General features: G+C 37.7%; 1 protein-coding gene across 1 annotated transcript in view; it reads right to left on the bottom strand.

Annotated features, from left to right (window-relative positions):
* The window catches only part of LOC131847403 (uncharacterized), a 53,537-nt gene that overhangs the window by 23,776 nt on the left and 8,908 nt on the right, over positions 1–20,853 (bottom strand). Inside the window, exons 2-3 of the mRNA XM_059196979.1 lie at positions 13,328–13,428; positions 7,217–7,425 (exon numbers count right to left, since the gene is read on the bottom strand). Coding sequence (XP_059052962.1) covers positions 7,217–7,425; positions 13,328–13,428 — 310 coding nt within the window. The remainder of the gene's footprint in view (positions 1–7,216; positions 7,426–13,327; positions 13,429–20,853) is intronic.

Here is a 20,853-nt window from a genome sequence, read left to right as displayed (position 1 = left end):
GATGACACGATGCGTGAAAAGGGTTGTGACGACTATGCTTGACGATGGCGATGATGGACGGGCAGTAAATGAGAAAACGGTTCTTGTGGTTCAGAATGCAGAGGCGAGGAGAATTTCTTCAATGGTTGATTTTGCTATTCAGAAGTCGAGTTCGCTATTCGCTAATCGAGGTCAGATTCGCTATTCTGAGGTCAGATTCGCTATAATTTGTAGCGCTTTTGGACGCTACTTATATACGATTTTTTGCTACTAGCCAGCGGACCCTTGGCCGCCCTATTCTCCTCACCCCTTTATACAATTTTTATTATATTTTATCAATCTTACATTTTGTGTTTACAATTTGTGCATCAAACGTCAATACCATCTTTAATTTACATTTTTATTATGATGTGTGCGCTGCGCGACGTGCGGTTTAAGAATAATTCGCGATTTCGCGGATCGCGCCTTTTATATGACCTCGCTCTTTTTTTTTTTTTTTTTTTTTTTTTTTTTTTTTTTTTTTTTTTTTTTTCGGACTACTCTAATGCTGTTGGCCGTAGCTGGCCTTTACAGCTTCACCGGACGTTATGGGGCGAGTGCAGATGGCACTCCAAACCCGCGGAAGGACTTACGGAGCGGCTGAAGGCCAACTCCTGCCCGACGGATACGACTTTAGTCTGAGGGCACCACTAGGGGTTCGAGCCTCGGCTCAGGCCGTCGTAATTTCGATCCCCGTTTGAATTGGACGGGGGATCGATCGGAGGGGCGCCCGGGGGCGCCGGTGTGGAGCGCCCGGGCGCGTACAGGCGCCCGGTTGAATGCGCGATATTGTGTGTTTGAGGTCGTCGTCTTCGCCGGCGAGGACGGTGTCGTGTGTGTGTGTAAAAGTGTGGTCGGGGTGGAACGGGTGGGCCCGTGGGGAGGTTACCTGCCGTTATGGGGTCGTCGGGGTCAATGAGAACGTGCCTCGGGCGACGTTGTCGCGTATGTCGGATATTACTCCTCGGTGCGTAGTCGACCGCACTGACTATAAGCGGATTAGGGTGGGATTGGGCAGAGTCGAAGTAGCGTCGAGACGCTTCCTTCATAAACTGCTTGATGGAGGGCAGATTAAGATCGCGGTGGAGATCTACGCTGCGAACGAACCACGGCGCACCGGTGGCTCGACGCAGAAACCTATTCTGAATGACCTGCAGTCTGTTGATTAAGCAGTAGGGTATGTGGGCGAATACGGGACTAGCGTAGGTCATGATGGGACGGATGCAAGCCTTGTATAATGTCAGCTTGTTGCGAAGCGACATTTTACTGTGCTTGTTAATAAAAGGATAGAGTCGCCCTAGTATAAAGGCGGCTCGGTCGCGGACACGCTTGATGTGAGGACGAAACGTTAGTTTCCTATCTAGGGTGACGCCGAGATATTTCGTTTTCGAAACCCACGGGATGTTTTGGCCGAATAGTTCGATCGGGTGATTCATAGAGTCGAATTCCCTGCTAAAGTACACTGCTGCACTTTTTTCGGGATTGACTTCTATGCGCCACCGACGGAACCATTCGCCCAGTATCGTTACGGCTTTCTGAAGCCGTCTGGCTATTGTCGCACGGGACTTGGCGGATGTAAAGAGAGCCGTGTCATCGGCAAACAGCGATATTTCGACTTTTAAGTCGGAGAATTTGGGGATGTCGTTGGTGTACAACGAGTAGAGCATCGGAGAGAGGACGGCGCCCTGAGGGACGCCGGCTCGTATGGGGTGCGGGTCGGATAACGCTCCGTTTATACGGTAGCGATAAGAGCGATTCGACAGGAAATCTCGTACAATGAGTACTAGCCTGTCGGGGACACCTAACTGATGAAGCTTGTAAATCAAGCCGTTGTGCCAGACTTTATCGAAAGCCTTAGCCACATCGAAAAATAGGACGCCTGTACCGCCTTTGGGGGACTTGGTGGCGAAGTACAGAGTGTTTTTGTGAATGTGCTCCGTGATGCGGTGCACTTGATGGACGCATGAGTGTTTGGCTCGGAAGCCAAACTGCTCATTGATGAGCAGGCCTTTGGAGTATATAAACTCCTTTAGGCGGGCGAGGAGGATTCGCTCGTAAAGCTTGCCTATAGCCTTGAGGAGGCTGATAGGACGATAACTGGACGGGTCGGATTTATTTTTACCGGGCTTGGGGATGCCAATGACCACGGCTTCTTTCCAGCTGTCTGGAAATATAGCGTTGGACAGCGCCGCGTTAAAAATAGCGACGAGTAATAACAAAAGTTGGGATGGCAGACTTTTGACTAATCTATTCGATATGCCGTCTGAGCCGGGTGATTTTTTGATAGGTAGTTGTTCAACTAGCGTTTTGACCTCATCAAGCGTGACTGGTGAGAGGGATTCGGTGGGCGGGGTGGACGCGATGCGTTCGACTTCGGTGTCTATCTTCTCGAGATGACCTGCCTCGACTGGGAGCGTGCTAGGGGAGCATTGGGCTTCTAAGTTGGACGCTAGACACTCAGCCTTGTCTTCGTCGAAGAAGGCTATAGTGTTGTCGGGTCGGACTAGCGGGGGCATGTCGTTTGTCTGTTGGTCGGTTTTGAGAGATTTCGCTATGCGCCAGTACGCGGTGTGGCATGGCGTTATCTCTTCTAGGAGCTTGCCCCACCGACCGTCCCGGATCTGCGCGATGCGCTCCTTAACGCTACGCTGTAAGGCTCGCAGGCGCACCCGGTTCGGTTCGGAGGGGTAGCGATCGTACGCTCTAGTGGCTGCGTTCTTATCGCTTATTAACCTCCTTACGTCATCGGGGAGCTGCCAGCGACGGTCGTCCGTCGCCGGTACCTCCCTGGAGCAGTCCTTGACTGCCGACTGCAGGTGGTTAGTAAGCGAGTCGATCGCAATGAGAGTGTCCTCGGTGGACTCTATGACGTCGGGAATACGGTTTAGTATCGGTGTGTCGGTCGATTCGAGAGATTTCTCGAGTCGTTGCCAGTCTGTTATTGTTTTGGTTGGTAGTGGCGTGTCGGGCGGAGGGCCCAGAAGGAGGGTTACCGGTCGATGGTCCGAGTTAAGCTCGGCATGGACTTCTGGGGAGCTCACCCGTAGGGTTACGTTCCTCAGCAGTGCCATGTCCAGTATGTCGGGTCGGTGGTTCACGTTATGGGGATAATGAGTAGGGCGGAGCGGGGCGATTATCTCGAATTCGAGCGAGTCGGCTAGTCTGTCTAGTTTGTGGCCGTTTGTCGTGGACACGTGGCAGTTCCAGCGGGTGTGTTTACAATTCAAATCGCCAGCCAGAATGGTGGCGCTGTTGATATCTAGGAGGGCGCGTAGGTCGCTTTCCAGCAGTAGTTTGCCGGGAGGCTGATATACGGATGCCACGGCGAGCGGTCGGTGGCCGGTCATGCCGAGAAGACAGACGGAGGCCTCCATATGAGTGAGAGGCGGTGTTTGTAGCGGTATACAATGTAGGGACCGTTTATAGTATATGAGCGTACCGCCGCCTCTACAGGCGGTGCGGTCGTTCCTAACTAAGTTGTAATTGGCGATTCTAGGATCGCGGACTGAACGTTTCAGTAGGGTCTCCTGCACGAGGAGAATATCGACTTGGTGGTCAGTGAGAAAGGAGGCGATTTCCTCCTTTTGTTTTTTTAATCCGAACGCGTTAAAAAACGCTATTCGAACGGACCGAGGCTTTTCTCTCTGAGCTCGAGTACCCATAATTACAGGTTAAAATTGAGGATGGCGGTAAGTACGCCGATGTGCTCGCAGACGGCTGCGAGCCTATTTTGGGGCGACTCCTTATACAGGCGGAGCTTGGAGGCCAGAAGGGCAATCTCGTTAGGGTCGATGGTGCTGGCTAAGCGAGCGACCAATGCGAAGTCCTGCGCGAGGGAGCTGCCGTTGGCCTTGGGGGCCGCGGGCAGTGTTTTGGGGACGGGTTTGTGTATGGGCATGGGCGGGGCCGATTGGGCGGGCGGGGCCGACTGGGCGGGCGGGGCTTTCTGGGCGGGCGGGTTGGGTGCTACCTTGCTTACAATTGCCGGGGGTTTAATCCAGGCATTGTTAGCAGGCAGAGGGGCGGGTACGAGTGGCTCGGGTTGTGTTTGAGCCTTGGCGGGGGCACGTGCCGGAGCACGGTTGCCCTGGGTGTGGGTGGCCTTCTTTTTGGCGGGACGTGGGGCGCGTGAACAACCGCGGTAATTCGCGGTGTGACCCTCTGTGAGGCAGAGGGTGCAACTGGGGGGCGTGGGGGTGTTGGGCCTACGGCCGCAATCTGCGGTGGCGTGATCGCCTAGGCACTTGACGCACCGTGGGCGAGCGAAACAATTACGGGCAGAGTGCCCGTAGTTCTGACAACGGTGGCATTGTCCGGGGTAGGTACGCTTGCGAGGCGCCTCTACGGAGAGCGAGGATAGTTGGCAAACGCTCTTTATATCAAAGATCGATTTGCCTTCTGGGGATAAATCTAATACGACTAGAACAAGGTCGATAGCGGCCTTGTTGCGTGAGCGCGACTGGTACATACGATGTACCTCGTGCGCTGGGTAATTCTGGGACTGAAGGTCCTCAAGGATGGAGTCTGTTGAGAGCTCCTTGGGTAAACCGCGTATTACAACGCGGAGCTTTGTCTTCCTCGAGAGCATAGGTGTGATAACCTATGTTTTTCTCCCGCAGGAAGGTGGTGAGACGACGATGGTCGTCAGATGATGGGACTGATACTTTGATCCCTATTGAGGTAGCCTTAGCATGGCTGAAATTGATATGCTTGTTTTTAAGCATATTGGATACGGTGTTCCAGGCACTTTTGTCCTGGATGATGACGGGGGGGCGGGGCTTTGGTCTCGGGGTGCGACTTGCGTGCACTCGGACCGGGGGCGGTTTTAGCGGTATAGGCACGCTTTGTTTTGGCTGGCTGGGAGCCCTGGGTCTTCTTGGCACGCTTGTTGCCAACAAGAATAAAATCGTCCTCGTCTGAGGAGACCGGGGGGATGGGAGAGGGGACGTCGCCGTCGCGGATGGTGTCGAGCTCCATACTAGGAGCGTCAAGCTCCGCGACGGAGTCGTCCTGCTCCATGGCGGGCGAGGCGGGTTCGGCCTGGTCGGCTTGGGTCGGGGGAAGCGGCGGGAGCCGTTGCGAGTCGTCCTCGAATTCGTCAGTGTCAGTGTTCGGTTCGTCAGTGTGAGTCATCATTGGGGACGCGGGGGGCGAGCTGTACACTAAGTGGACGGGCTTGGCGGCTTTGAATGCTATAAAAGCATTTAAGATGCCGGGACACTTTTTTTCCAGGAACTGGAAGAACAGAGGCATATCGGCCTCTGATAAGGACATTTTTTTTGAACAGTAGTAATGTTAATTACCACTGTTCAAAAGAATAGAATAAGAGTAGAAATAGTAATATAAAACAATACAATAACAATACAACACAATAACAATACAATACAATGAAACAATAGGGTAAGTCAGTACTTAAGATAAGGACGGTCGTCGGCGGGTGCAGCCGACGGTGTCAGCGGGGGCCTCCCTGCCGGGTGAGGCAGGGGGTGAGTGCCTATTGATATGTGACCCTAATATGTAAGATCACTAATCTTATTGAGTGAAAAATGTGTACCTAAGCGAACCTACTTGGTGGCGTCGGCGGCGGGCGGCAGGCAGCAGGCGTCGGCGGGTGTTGGTGGCAGCGGCGGCGGCTCGGATCGGCGCGTCGCGCAATAGGCGTGACGCACCTCCCTAACTCACGACAGTCCGTGCCACTGAACGTCCACACACAACACTTCACTTCACTTGAACGAAGAGAGTTTCTCCTTCAGTCCTCACAACACAACACTACACACGCGGAAAGTCCGGTAGCACTGTGTCGGAACGGATGCCGAGAGCGCGGTCGGCCGCGGTCGGCGCGGGACACGGAGGCCCCGGGCCACGCTAGGTGCACCGAGTGCACCTAACACGCGGCGAAGTATATGAATAAGAACGCGCGAACGTAACTGCGCTACGTGCGCGCGCGCGGTGGTTTGCTCGAGGGAGCAGAGAACAGCGAGACGGCGGCGGGACTAGCGAGCACATACGTGCGTTCGCTAGCGCGTCGGTCAGCGGAATGTATGACCTCGCTCCCCTTCCCCCTCATATATATATAGCGCGGGAGAGCGAGGTCGCGCGTCAGTCGAACGAATGCTGCCGCGCAACGCACATTACAATTATTATTACATATCTACAAATGATTACATAATGATACTTTAAAAGATCCCTTTTTATAGTTTATGCCTATGTATTTTGGGATCTATTTTTTATACTATATTCTATTCTGTTTCTATTTGCCGACCTATTTATTTTTTTAGGGGATTGAAACCACAACCATTATAATCATTTATTTGTCATCTTATCCTATATATCCAAGCATTTTCGTAAATAATAACATAAAGTACTTAAATCTCTATAAACTTATCCCTATCAAATCTATTAATCTTAAGGTGTTACTATGTAACAATTGTACTATTTATAAATTTGCTATCTCTAATCGAACTTATTTCTACAATCTATGACTATACATAATCTTTAAGCGGTGGTCCGGAACAATCTTGTACTCAAATTGGATCTCCGATCTCGTGCATTGTAGTATTTTGACAGATTTACATTTATATATATTAGTAAAAATTAATTTGTTCCGATAACAAAATAAAATTATTTGCAAAAGAATTGTCGTAAGTTTGCATTCTTGGATAGAGGTATGCGTGCAAAAGATTTTATTACAAGTCTAACTCAGTACTTAAACCTATCCGTATATAAAATAAAACTTATAAAACGTATAAAATCATAATAAAATAAAAGGATAACAATATTCAGTAAAGAAATAGAAATAATCTTTATTAAAATAAACTTAATGTAAGCACTTTTGAAGAGTCATACTTTTTTATTCTACCACTCATTCGGAACGCAGGTTCATCACAAGAAGAACGAGCAAGAAAATTGCAAGTAGCTCTTAAATAAATATTGTTCAGAATTATTTATTTAGGAATTTTGTGTGAATACATACTGCCACATAGTAAAGTTGACATAAATTAATCTTATATTAGTTACTTGAGTATCAAAATAAATCAGTCATAGTCATCCGAGCAGACCAGTCCCTACAAGAAGCATTAAAAAGAAAAAGAAATATTTAACCTTACAAGTTATGGCTTGTGAGATCTGAACAGGCTCTCTCCGAGGACTTACTACACGTACTACTACTACACACTATTGCAAAAAAACTAGTACAAACCAACAGCATTCCAAATGGCGATGTCTACACCTAGACTCCAGGGAACTGCTGCAGCTGTCGCTTCCAGCCAGGGACCGTCAGCTGGCGTTGTTTCCAAGTCCACAGCTGGGTCACTGACCCTTGAAAATACCACCAGCTCACTTTGAGACGGCGCCATACTCCAATTAAAGCAGTCGCCGAGCTGAGGACTTATTTTTAAATTCACCTGCCTGTGGACAAAACAGAAAATACTTAAAAGCAATTCACAAGTCTAGTATTTTTAGAGACTCATTACGCTCCATTTTATCGAGAAAATTGTTTTTATATCAGTGAAGAATTGTATTTGAGTCAACAGAAATTATTATAAGGTAACCATTAAGTTTTAACAGTATGTCTATTATTTTTGCTTATTGATTTAAATTATAATTATATTTAGACTCATATTTATTATTCATATTTATATATTTAGTATTCATATTTATTACTTAGTAGTATCAATATTTCTCACTTCAACTGAATTTTTTACGGGTATTGTCCTAGAACTTTTTAAGTTAGTTCTATAGTAGCCTAAAAATAAAATAATACAAATTTATAACTTGCCTTTTAGATACGTAGATACTCTATAAAGTTATTGTTTTAGACATTTTTACATAAAGTTTTACTACAATTTATTAATATTATGCCTCTTTTTTTACATTATTTATTCTATGATGATAGCAAACAAGCATACGGCCAAACTGATGGTTAACCGTTGCCGTATCCTATGGACGGCTATAGGTACTAAGTACATTATAAATCAATACGTAGTTTAGTTATAGGGTAAGAATATAATATATTCACCATTCTTTTCTATATCTCGAATGTAAGTTACTTTTAAAGACACATGAATGATGTGTCTTCAAAAGTCATTATATTTTCATGTCTATATTTGAACACGCGACCTCCCGATCTAATTCAAGTTAGTAATCCACTGGGCTACAATGCTCTAAACTTAATACTAATAATAAATTCATAATATAATTATTAATGCACACAAAAGCTACTCTTACCCCGTACTTAAGTATAATAACACTTCAAACGTTTCCAATAACTCCCATTTTGATTAAATTATTCCCTTGTGTTTGAGATATTATCGTCATCGTATCAAAGATAATGTTATTCAAACTATAATTATAATAGAAAATGGCCACAGTGGTCTGGCGGTTTAGCACATCGCTTTACTTCCGATGGTCTAGGGTTTGATTCGTCGCAAGATGCAAATATATGTGTTTATGAGTATGATTGTTTGTATTGGCCTGGGTGTTTTCTATGTATATTATGTATGAATTAAAAAAATGCATAACTGGACTGGGACTAGATGGCGCTGTGTTACTTGCCAAAGGACATTATTACTATAATTGTACCACGGACAATATATGTGGGATAACATAATGATGAAGCTGCGTTTACAGTGCTAACTGGAAATGGCAAAAATGTAGACATCACAAGATATAGGTACTAGTATTTATAATAAAAAAAATATCCCGCCCAAAAATTCTTCTTTCTTAAATCATAACCAGTTGTATTAAAACAAATTGCTTTTGCAGACAAATTATATTACCTAATTGTTCATTTTGTATTCAATTGGAATCTGAATTTTCATAAAGTACTACGTAAGTAACTAGTAAGTAGGCTACTATTCTCAAAATTCAAATATAATATCAAAAGAACATATTCATTTACAATATATTTTAACACTTATATACGTTTATACATATACGTTATTTAATATTTTTAGATTCTTCTATATTGAAATCTGTTTTCCGCATTTAGACTCTCATTAGGGCCGTTATGTAAGACTATTCTTATATCTAATATAATATAATTAATGCTTCCAGTTTCGAAACATACATTACACTCATCTAGTCCTCGGGAAATGTCGATAAAAATATATAATAAAACTACCGGAGAATTTTAACTTTTTACAGAATAGAATAAATAATCCTTTATTTAAATAAACCTAATTTAAGCAATTTAGAATAGTCATCATAAACTATTGCTCATTCGGAAAGCTATTCATCAAAAGGAGAACGAGCAAGAAACTTGTGTGTCGCTGATTATAATGTTAGCGGATATTTAACACACACCTTGAAAATAATCAAATCAGGCTACTGTTTTTCATCATAACTTGTTGCGCCTGTCAAGGTCCATATCTTACTAATTATTAACGCGAAAGTTTGTAAGTAACTTATACATCAGAATAACACATCATTACATAGTATAAAATAAAGTCGCTGTCGCTGTCTGTCCGTCCCTATGTATGCTTAGGTCTTTAAAACAAACTGATTTTGAAGCAGTTTGTTTTAAATAGATAGACTGATTCAAGAGGAAGGTTTGTATATATAATACATGTACATCCGTGCTGAGCCGAGGTGGGTAGCTAGTAGGTTATAATTTGAAAAGATATGAATAAATTAGGCGAAATATAGTAATAAATGTTAAAGAAGTACGAGGCAGACGAACTTCGGAAACATAACTGAATATTCGGAAGGCGGATCAGCTAGTTAATAGATAAGACTATTCTTTTTTTTTAAACCAATTCATTTATTCGCAGAATACAGTACATATAGTTGTATACAATATTAAATATAATGTCCAGTGTATTCAGCCTGCATACAGGCGTGCAATTTTTTATATATTAATATATTTATGTCATTCTGATTATTTCTTCAATTAAATTAAAATAAACATGTCTTTGGAATTATTGGCATATATAATTACTATAGATTATGCATTAAATTACTAAATTCCATAAATTCTTTGACACTACTCAACACAATAATCTCAACACGGTATATCCTGAGATATTATAGTGTAGTTACGAAGATAGTTGCATAGTATACGACGTGAGCTTGCACATTCCTGTCACGCAGCACTTTTGCTGGGAAAATTTAATTACACGGATCACGATCTTCCAAACTTGGTGCTTTTAATTGAGTTCCGTACTAATCTTTAGCTTGCTTCCACCAAGTAATGCGGTGGAGTGCAAGTTATAGACGACGAGTTTATATTTATACTAGCAAAAATGCTTCAAGAATTCTGGAGTTACGAATTTTTTTTTTGATAATTCACACAGCGCCATCTGGACCCAAGTTAAGCTAGTTAAAGCTTGTGTTATGGGTACTAGATAACTGATACATATACATAGATATTTTTTTTGTAAATATATACATATTATACATAGAAAACACCCAGACCGATACAAACAATCATACTCATGAATACAAATGTCATACAAATGTGTTACAAACGTGCGATGAAACAAACTCTGGTGTAATAAAGTAGAATTTATTACACCAGAGTTTGTTTACATCGCATATTGTAATATTAATATAATAAGAGTTATTAAAAAACAAACAATAAATTATTATGATAAAGCAACAGAAATAAAAGTTACACAACTAAAAGCAGTAATGTAAATATTATATAATATAATACATACACACAAGTGCAGTGAGCATCATGCTTTCTTGAATTTGTTTCATATCAAAGAGGATAGATATAAAGTGATGATGATGGATGATCAAATAAAAGATGGATCGACTGTGTGAATATATGCATAAAGGTAGAATAATATATAAGTCCATGTCGCTGATTGGGACGAATGGAAAAAGATATGTAAGTACAAAAATACGTAGATATAGAACAAGTACTTCGATGACAACAAATAATGGCATAAAGGCAAGATAATGCTGAGAAAGATGAAGAAAAATAACAATATATAAACATAATATCTTATTAAACTATGCTTTGGTAATACAACAGCAAAAGCAATTTCACACATCGTTACAAGCGCTTATAACTTGGACCCGGGTATAGAAGTTGTGCGTGTTTCCAACACTCTTCTCGGACAAACTTCAGCACTTTCAATACCTCGGCTGTGGATTTCACTTCGTTTGTTTTGTTAACCGTTATAACGCAGGACACGAGTCTTGGCAGTATATTGATTGTTGTTGCTTATTAATAAATTACTATATCCTGAGGTATATAGTCTATGTTACAGGATGATAATATAACTTTCTATAAACGAATTTATAATATTGATCAAGTATCTTTTGAGTTTATCCATTACTAAAATACATACAAAATTCAAATCTTTTCTTATTTGTACACTGAAATTCATTTTTTAACATAATACATGGCTCATATGACTGATTATTGTGGCTTGATATATATACACTGTGTTTATATTTAAAAGGTGAGATAGCGTAGTGATAATTTCGTGTACTGAGGCATTACAACATATTCCTCAGGAACGACAACGTATTAAACATCCGATAATGCTCGCTGTCGTATTTATTTTCATACTAGCTGCAACCCGCGACTTTCTATGCTTTATTTAAATGAAAGATCGCTTATGTTCGTAATCTTGATACGATCTATCTTCATTTAATTTCATAAAGATCCATTCAGCCGCTTAGTTACGACAATATAACAAACAGATAGACACATTTGACTTTCGAATTTATAATACTAGTATTATAAATGCGAAAGTCAAATGTGTCTGTGAGAAGATGGAAATAAATTGGTATCCATCGATATACAATGGATACCTCACTCTTGTTTTCCATTGCCGTATCTTAAAAAAATACTGAATCATAGTCCTTCATTCAAGTACTTAGATCATAGTATAGTGATCATAAATTCCTAACTCGACCCTATAAACGAGTCACGGTGACATAGAAGATTTTTAAGTATTAAACGCGTTCAAATTTGCTAAAATGCACGTCATCGTTCAAGTTTAGGATCGTGGGTAGGATGACAAGTCATTTCTGAAAGTTGACAAACTTACGTAAGCACAAGAAAGAAAAATCTGTAACCATGTGGCGTTTATACTGTCTTTATAATTCTTATGAACGTGAGAAAGTTTGAATATTAATAACTAAATTTAAATTACCCTTTCATTATACCCTTTATTGCAACAAAAATAACATTAGGCAAATTTTTATACAAGATAAATTAATTTATACATGCTACTATAAAAATAAAATGATAAAAATATCATATCATACACTCCAATTTAAAAATAAAATGAAATAATATTTTTCCAAAGATTTCATATAGGCAGTCAGATTGAATTACACCTACTGTACTTATAAATAAGAATGCTATTTCATTCACAATATATATTTGTTTACAATACTTTATTGTCCTGTATTATTAAACTGGTGCTAATCTTTTTAGCACCAGTTTAATATTGAAGCAATGTTTATTAATTATTATAAACAGTATTAGGACAAATAAAATTTGTTATGTATAAACGGAATTTACTTTTTTCCTAGTTTATTTATTTACACCAATTTATATCTCCTCAATTTTGATACTATAGTGGTGGCAATAATACATGTAACTTTGTCAATTCAACAGACATCGTAAAAGGTCAATACTATTTTTTCACTATGTACAATAACTCGAACAAACTGGGTAAACTTTTTGACTATAAAAAAAGTGATCAAATTACAACTACAATAATTTTAGATTATATAATTATTATCAACATGATGTAATTCCTTGGACGGTGCAAATATTTGTTTTTCACCGTTCATTCGTCCATTCATTCATGAGTATGATTGTTTGTATCGTTCTAGGTATATTCTATGTATATTTATAAAAACAAAATTAAACATTTATATCAGTTGTCTAGTACCCATAAAACAAGGTCTGCTTACCGTGGGACTACATGGCGCTGGGTTATTTATTTATCTTATATATAAAATTCTCGTGTCACAGTTTTCGTTCCCATACTCCTCCGAAACGGCTTGACCGATTCGAATGAAATTTTGTGAGCGTATTGAGTAGATCTGAGAATCGGCCAACATATATTTTTCATCCCCCTAAAAGTTAGGGGTAGTCCACCCCTAAAATGTTTTTTTTACTTTTTAGACAAAATTTTTAATTTCTATGTTTTTATGATACAAAAATACATACAATCCTAAATTTTCACCCTTCTATGATCAACCCCTATTTTTTTATACCGTTATTAATTTATATGGCAAAACAACGTTTGCCGGGACAGCTAGTATAGATATAAAACAGCTGCTGAACCATGCTGCTGAAACAGATTAGGTATTAGGTATTGATTTTATAACTTACCTATCAGTAGTGTTGTACGGCGAGCCAGAATATTGGCTTATAGACGCCAACTCAACACCTCCCCTGTATATTGACACTAGTGCCAAATCCAGGGTTTTACTCTGTAACAATAAAAAATACACATTTAGTATATTATGTAATGTCATTAACAATATAAATATTATTTTTGTATGCTTGCAACTTGCAAACATAATATTACGACGGCCTCGGTAGTCTAGCGGTTAAGCACGCCGCTTTACTACCGATGGTCCCGGGTTCGATCCCTCGCACAGTTCAAATATTTATATTAATGAGTATGACTGTTTGTGTTGGTTTGGGTGTTTTCTATGTATACACATATTATGTTTATATTTAGAAAAAAAAATTTTGTATATATATCAGTTGTCTTGTAGGCTCGGTGGTCTAGCAATTTAGGATACCGCCTTACTTCCGATGGTCGCGGGTTCGATTCCTCATTTGGCACAAACATTTTGTAATGGGTGTTTTCTACGTATAATATGTATGTATTTACGAAAAAAATATCTATGTATTTGTATCAGTTATCTAGTACCCATAACACAAGCTTTATCTAGCTTAACTCGGGACTAGATGGCGCTGTGTGAATTGTTCTGAGAAAAAAAACACTGATTCGGGCACATTACTCCATTATCATTAATTAAAAAAGTCTCTACAATTGAAATTAAACATAATTGTTTGTTATTGAAACCTAAACTTAGTAAACATTATATAACGCCCATCCACTCCACTACATTGTCGAATACCATCAACTTATTAGCTACATATTCAAATCTGAGGAAACTTAAACTTGGTAAGACAAACAAAAGTTAAATGGTTGGTTTATACAGTCTACCTTAAGATTCGATAGTTGTATAATGTATTTATATGAAGCACTGAATTCGATGTAACCAGTATTTAATGTAAACATCATACTTGGGAACTAGAAGAAAATCTTGAAATTATTAGGTACTCTATTAGGACGCATCCGCATTCGCAGGCTGCTCGTATAATGTCCGAGTCACTGTTCATAGGCCGCCATCTTGTGCCCCACTACTATCGAAAAACCGTAAGTGATAACAACACTAAATACCTTGGTGTAGCAACAATAGTAATAACAACCAGGGTAATAACAACCAGGGTAATAACAACCAAATGCCAGAAGAAGTCAGCGTGGTAATTCTTAGAGGTTTTAATGTGTTGATAAAACACCAGTTGTGCGTGCGTTGACTAGAATTTGACAAAAAAATATATAATTGGGTACATCAGTCTAACCTACTTCAGCTTGCTTTGTAAGCAGTATTACGATTGTAGGGTGTAGGTATAAGTTAAGTAAGTATAAGGCAGCTAAATTACAGGAAATGAAGTCGTCTAAGTCCTCCAAATCTAAAGAGCGTTACACCGCTCTTTACTTGAAGGACTTAATTTGACTAAGTTTGACATGTCTGTGTATCTGTATATGAATTTCTGCCTATGGCATCCTAGTACCCAAATGATTACGATGCATTTTTTTATTTGTATGTTACGCAATATAAATGATATGGTTAATTTTGCCACACATTTTGAAAACAAATGATTTTTTACTTGTTTAGGTTTCATACAAATTTTATAACAATTAATTTTTTAAATAATATTTAAATTAACCAGGGAAAACATAAGTAATGTATAATCTGATCTAATAATCAAAATATCTCCGGATTCGGCACCTATCTATATTTGTAAGGCTAAAAGCTACTATATTCGGATTCTCTACCCACTCCGTAAAAAACTTCGTGAAGATAGTATAAAATGAAATGAAATTGGAACTCGCAACAATAGTTACATTTTAAATCAAACTATATAATTTTCCAGTTCAATTGTTCTCGATTAGAGAAACATTGGAGAAGAAATAAATGTCAAGCTCGACCTGCGCAATTAGTGTTCGTAAAATGTTTAATTTGAAAATAAATATTTTATTTATGGCGCTGATATAAAACGGTAACAAGGTACACAGCTGTAAACTTTTTACCAGTCTACACATAAACTATTACATCTTACCTATGTTGTGGTCCAAATCTACTTTTTAGGCTTGTATACTACATGAACTAGTTTACAGTACTTTCGCTCTTTAGTTCATCTGATAAAACGCAAAAGAACTGCTTAACAACCCATATTTTCTGGAAGCAATACTTTATAGCCTGGACGTTGAGTAGCCTATTGCCTTTCTAAATCGAGAGCGAACTAAATTAAATGCTTCTAGTCACAAACTATTTCGCCTAGACGATAGGACTGACGTCGCACATTGACGTCATGACACCTGCACACGTTCTAAATTTAAATTGAAATTTCATTTATTTAATGAAATATTTCATTATTAAACATCAGTTTTAAGAAAAAAAAATACTTTTGCTAATCATACACCTATTTTGAATTAGGAACATATTTTCGTTGTTACATTGTAATTGATGATGTGAGGGATTGAAATGTATAAGTATAAAATAAAGCCATGGAATCTGCACACATTCCTATTCTAAATTTAAATTTCATATAAAAAAAAGAATTACTCCATTAGTTCTTTCAATTATAGGATAAAAGGCATGTTTCTAGAATATGATACACCGTGATAACATGACGACGTGACGCCCATACTGTTGTTCATGAAGTAAGTATATTGACGACAACAATAAATATAAATCTATAACAATAAAAATATCTATAGACTGGCTATCATTAAGTTTCCTGATATGTACATATGTGCACGTATATATAATATATACTTAATATGTTGCGTATTTCGTATATCCGCATCCAGGCATCCAGTTATAGTTGTCGTGGGATGTATATGAGACGAGTTTACAAAGTGAATGAAGCAAGAGTTACGTATAAGTTACAAGGTAAAATAGTTAGTTTTCTCTACTTACTACCTTACTTACTGAAGTTACTTAGCTATCTTCACTAAGTAACTTAGTACTAGATATAGATATAATTAGAAACATTGACGTTACCAATTTAGGAAATTATGAAAACCACTATTACATCAACAAACATAATGTACCAGAATATATAATCTTCGAAAGAATATAAAGCTTTTGAAATATAAACTGTACTGTTTTAGCATAGAGCAGTTTTTCCTTTGCACTTTGTAGGAAAAATAACTTAGCATGAATATGTGCATGTATGTCTATTTTCCTTGCGTATAATATAAATAGGGTTGCGCAAGAAATATTAATATTTTCTTTTGTCCCATAACCGAGAATTTCGTATTCTTGTAATAGTGTTTTATAACAGAGAAGACAGTTAACAGAGCCAAGTATTGTAATAGTATACTATTGGGTGGAAGGTTTTTCTTAGAAATGTGAACTCATAATTCCATTGCTAGCAATGTACCATGTCAGGATGACTTCCACGTGGATCTCCATGGAAACCATCGTGATAAGTCATGGTGAATTTACCACGAAGGGTGAACTCGCCTGACCGCATTCTCATGTTTTTCTCCAGTGGTACCCTGCCAGCGTAAACCGTTCGCGCAGTCGGGTGCACCATTCTGCTATCATCCATAAGGAATAAAAAACTGTATAATATTAAATCAAATAGACTAAATTGTATATTTGAATATATTATTTTTTTTAGGTAATTGGAAAGGCGAAGAAATTTACGCCTCAATACATGGGAGCACCGTCGCTTATATAAATACATGAACAGTCCTATGTACATTACACCCCTGGGAAAGATCCCCCGTCCAATTCAAACGGGCATCGAAATTACAACGGCCTGAGCCGAAGCTCCCTAAGACTAAAGTCGTATCCGTCAGGCGGGAGTTGGCGTTCATCCGCTCCATAAGTGCTTCCGCGGGTTTAGAGTGGTATCTGCACTCTCCCATATCCTCCGAGGAAGCTGAAAAGGCCAAGTGCGACCAGCAGTAGTCTAAAAAAAGATATATCACCTTTATCATGACCGCGGCCGTGACTCGTGATATCGCGGACGTCATGTCACTTTAGTCTCTGGAATGGCAATGCGGGAATGGTCCTGGGTTGTCATTCCGGAAGACTGTTATGCCTCCATAACTGATACTTTCACTGCTTTATCTTCATTTAAACGAAATACAGCTTCCAAAATTAGCGTGTGAAATAGAGACGGAGACGACTTTTTACAAAGTTTACTCCGGTTAGATTGACATTAATTCTGACATACATTTGGTAATTTGTTTTTATTTATCGACTAGCTGTACCCGCAACTTTGTCCACGTGCAACTTAATTTTATTCTTCTAAAATAAAAGTAGCCTAAGTTACTTCTTATTACATCAGCTACCTGCCAAAAAAAGTCCCGTCAAAATCGGTCCAGCCATTTCAGAGATTAGACGGAACAAATAGACAGACAGACAGACAGAGAAAAATTGTAAAAAATGTTATTTTGGTATACCATATTTATCATACATAGAATCAATAATTACAAGATCTTAGATTTCAACAAAAAGATAAGTAATTACAGTGCGAAATAGACTAGCTATTTCGCACTGTAATTACTTATCTTTTCACTATGGCACGATAATCTATGTATTTACATTATCACTATTTAATAAGCAGAAACTGAATACAATTTTACGTTAAAACTCATACATCTATTATATTTATAACATTAATATTTAACAAATTATGTATGTTCTTCATATTAATTTATACCATTTATTATTATAATTTTTTTTTATTTATTTATTTATTTATTCATTTATTTTATTTATTATTAATTATTGCATCTTAACAAAAAAAGAATACAATAGAAAACAGAATATTTAGAGTATCATCATTACATAGTATAAAAAAAGTCGCTGTCGCTGTCTGTCCGTCTCTATGTATGCTTAAAAAGCTAGCCACAGATTTTGAAGTGGTTTTGTTTTAATAGATAGAGTGATTCAAGAGAAAGGTTTATATGTATAATACATGTATACCCAGGCGAAGCCGGGGCTAGTAGCTAGTATAGATATAAAAGGCGGTCTTATCGCTTAAGCGATCTCTTCCAGACAACCTTTGGGTAGAGGAGAAAAACAGAAGGTGGTGGATGGTGCATAATGGAATGAAAGAAAGACAAATAAGAATAGTAATATATAACACATATACACATGTTATAAACATATATATTACACATAATATACAAATATCATTACATTTTTTTTTATCCACTGATGAAGTCTCCTTAGTAGATATTTTATTAAAACGATCAAGATTGAGTTTCTTTCCATTCCATTTCGATCGAAATTATTTTCCGCACTGTGCATTAAAAATCAAATATTATATAAAACTCTATTTGGTATGGTTTATATAACGTTGAGAAGGCAGTTAACAGATGCTGTACTTATTTCTATAGCATTATACTAAATTATTCAGACTAAATTGTAGTACTAATAAAATTTGCACTATATCCCAAAGGGTTGCTCTATTCGAATTAAATTGGGTTTAGACACTTTATATCAAATATTCATGTACAATAACTGTCAAAATCAATTTTCATTGTTATGTCCGGGGAATTGTCGATTTCCATTGCAGATAATTTAACGAGTTGTTATAGCAACATGAAATGAACATTTGGCTGCTCGCTACTTTACCTGTTTTTTTATACAGAAGGCAGTCGATTAGTATTTATAATACATATATATATATATATATATATCTATTATCTACCTACATTAGTACTTGTATCACATATATCTAAATATTATTATATCATTTTATAAGCCTTAATTTTTTTTGTTATGATTTTTTTTGCACCGCCAATAATTTTTCTCCGTACTACCTATGGTTGACTGGTAGAAATTACCGCATGGTGTTAAGTCCGCCAAATGTACTGTTACTTTGGTACTGTGTGCATTAAAGTTATATAAATATAAATAAACAAATATCTATCTATCTATCTTTAGATCTTTCATTAAATAATCGTGAAAATGTAACAAATAAATAGACACTTTCGAATTTATAATAATTTTATAAATTTTAATAATTAATAAATATCTAAATAGTGTTTTTAATAATAACTTTAAAATTTATGAAATATGTATCAATTTTATTAATTTATGTAAAAAACTAAGATAATTAATATATGTATTTGCATGTTGATTACTGTTAGGACTAAATGTAAGAACTAGACAAATTCAATAAGACTACCATCTACTATATGTACCACTTTTATGACATATAAATAAAATTAATTTTATTTATGTTTCGATCTTTCAAAAAGATCAGTCTTGAAAATGTAACGAATAAATAGATAGACAGGCATTCGAATTTATAATATTTCTATATTGTTTATGTAATTGAAACGTATGGTATTGAAATTGAAACCTTACCATTTATCTTCTGGTAACTAACCGCCGCCTATATATATGAACAGTACATCAGAATACAGATTAGATAACCTCGTGTCGCCTGCAGTATCTCCTCCTGTCCTCTCTGGAGGATCATCCAGAGGACTACGATGTTATGTCTCTTCAAGCAAAACTTATCTTACAAAGCAGGTTGCTTGGCGGACGAAATGGATGAGAAGGTACTCACAAAATCCACTTTATACAAAGTCTACATAGGTAAATATATTTGTTTACATAAATACGCTACAATTGCTCCTTAATGTTTATTGATTTGTCACTAAAAATAATTATTCATTGTCATCGTGTTTCTATAATTTATCAGCGGGCGATACGATATCCATAAGTTTTACCTTCACTATATATGTATATATCTGTGTAGCATTGCTAACACAATGTCTTACTGTTCGTTGGTCGTAAATAGATCTCCAGCTAATACAAACTTATTCAGGGGTATGATTATTTGTATGATATTTATAATATAAAATGTATACCTAATAAACAAATACATATTACATTATTAAACTTACATTACTAATTTATGATAATTATAATAAATATATAAAAAATTATAATAATAGAGAAAAAATTCTAGATACCAAAATGTTGGCGTTGAGTAAAGAAGTTCCGTAGTATTAAGTAATATTAAGTATTCTTTATTACAAATTATAAACATGTATGTATATGACATATAGATAATTATATAGACATTTTTGATATTTCAATATACTGGGTGATATCCAAATAAAATTTTATTTGTATGTCTACTGTTATATATATATATATGTACATTTTTATCAACTGTATCACCATACAAATGTTATTCACAGCATAAGTTTCTAGTACTTTCCATATCTTTACGTATTTTGTTATGAAACTAAAAGCATTACCCTATAGAGATAATATCCTTATGCTTAACGATGAAGAAATAATGTAGGTATAGTGTATAGGCCGTTAAACTATATGGGCAAAGTAAGGTGCGGCTGCACTTAGTTCCATCCGCTCTGATAAGCCAATAACTATTATATGGCAAAAGAATATCTTAACAGTTTCAACCGATTTGCTTAAAGAAAAGTTATTATTTTAACTACATTTCATATTTATTTATTTATAAACAGTACAACAATTTGTCCTTAAAAATAAAGTGACATCCTGCTCCCTGAACAGTAAAAATCATGTACAAATAGTAAATTATAGGTA

This window comes from Achroia grisella, unplaced genomic scaffold (assembly GCF_030625045.1).
Source record: "Achroia grisella isolate CSIRO2021 unplaced genomic scaffold, CSIRO_AGI_Agris_v1 utg5304, whole genome shotgun sequence".
NCBI classification, from domain to species: Eukaryota; Metazoa; Arthropoda; class Insecta; order Lepidoptera; family Pyralidae; genus Achroia; species Achroia grisella.
This window is presented reverse-complemented; position numbering and strand designations above follow the sequence as displayed.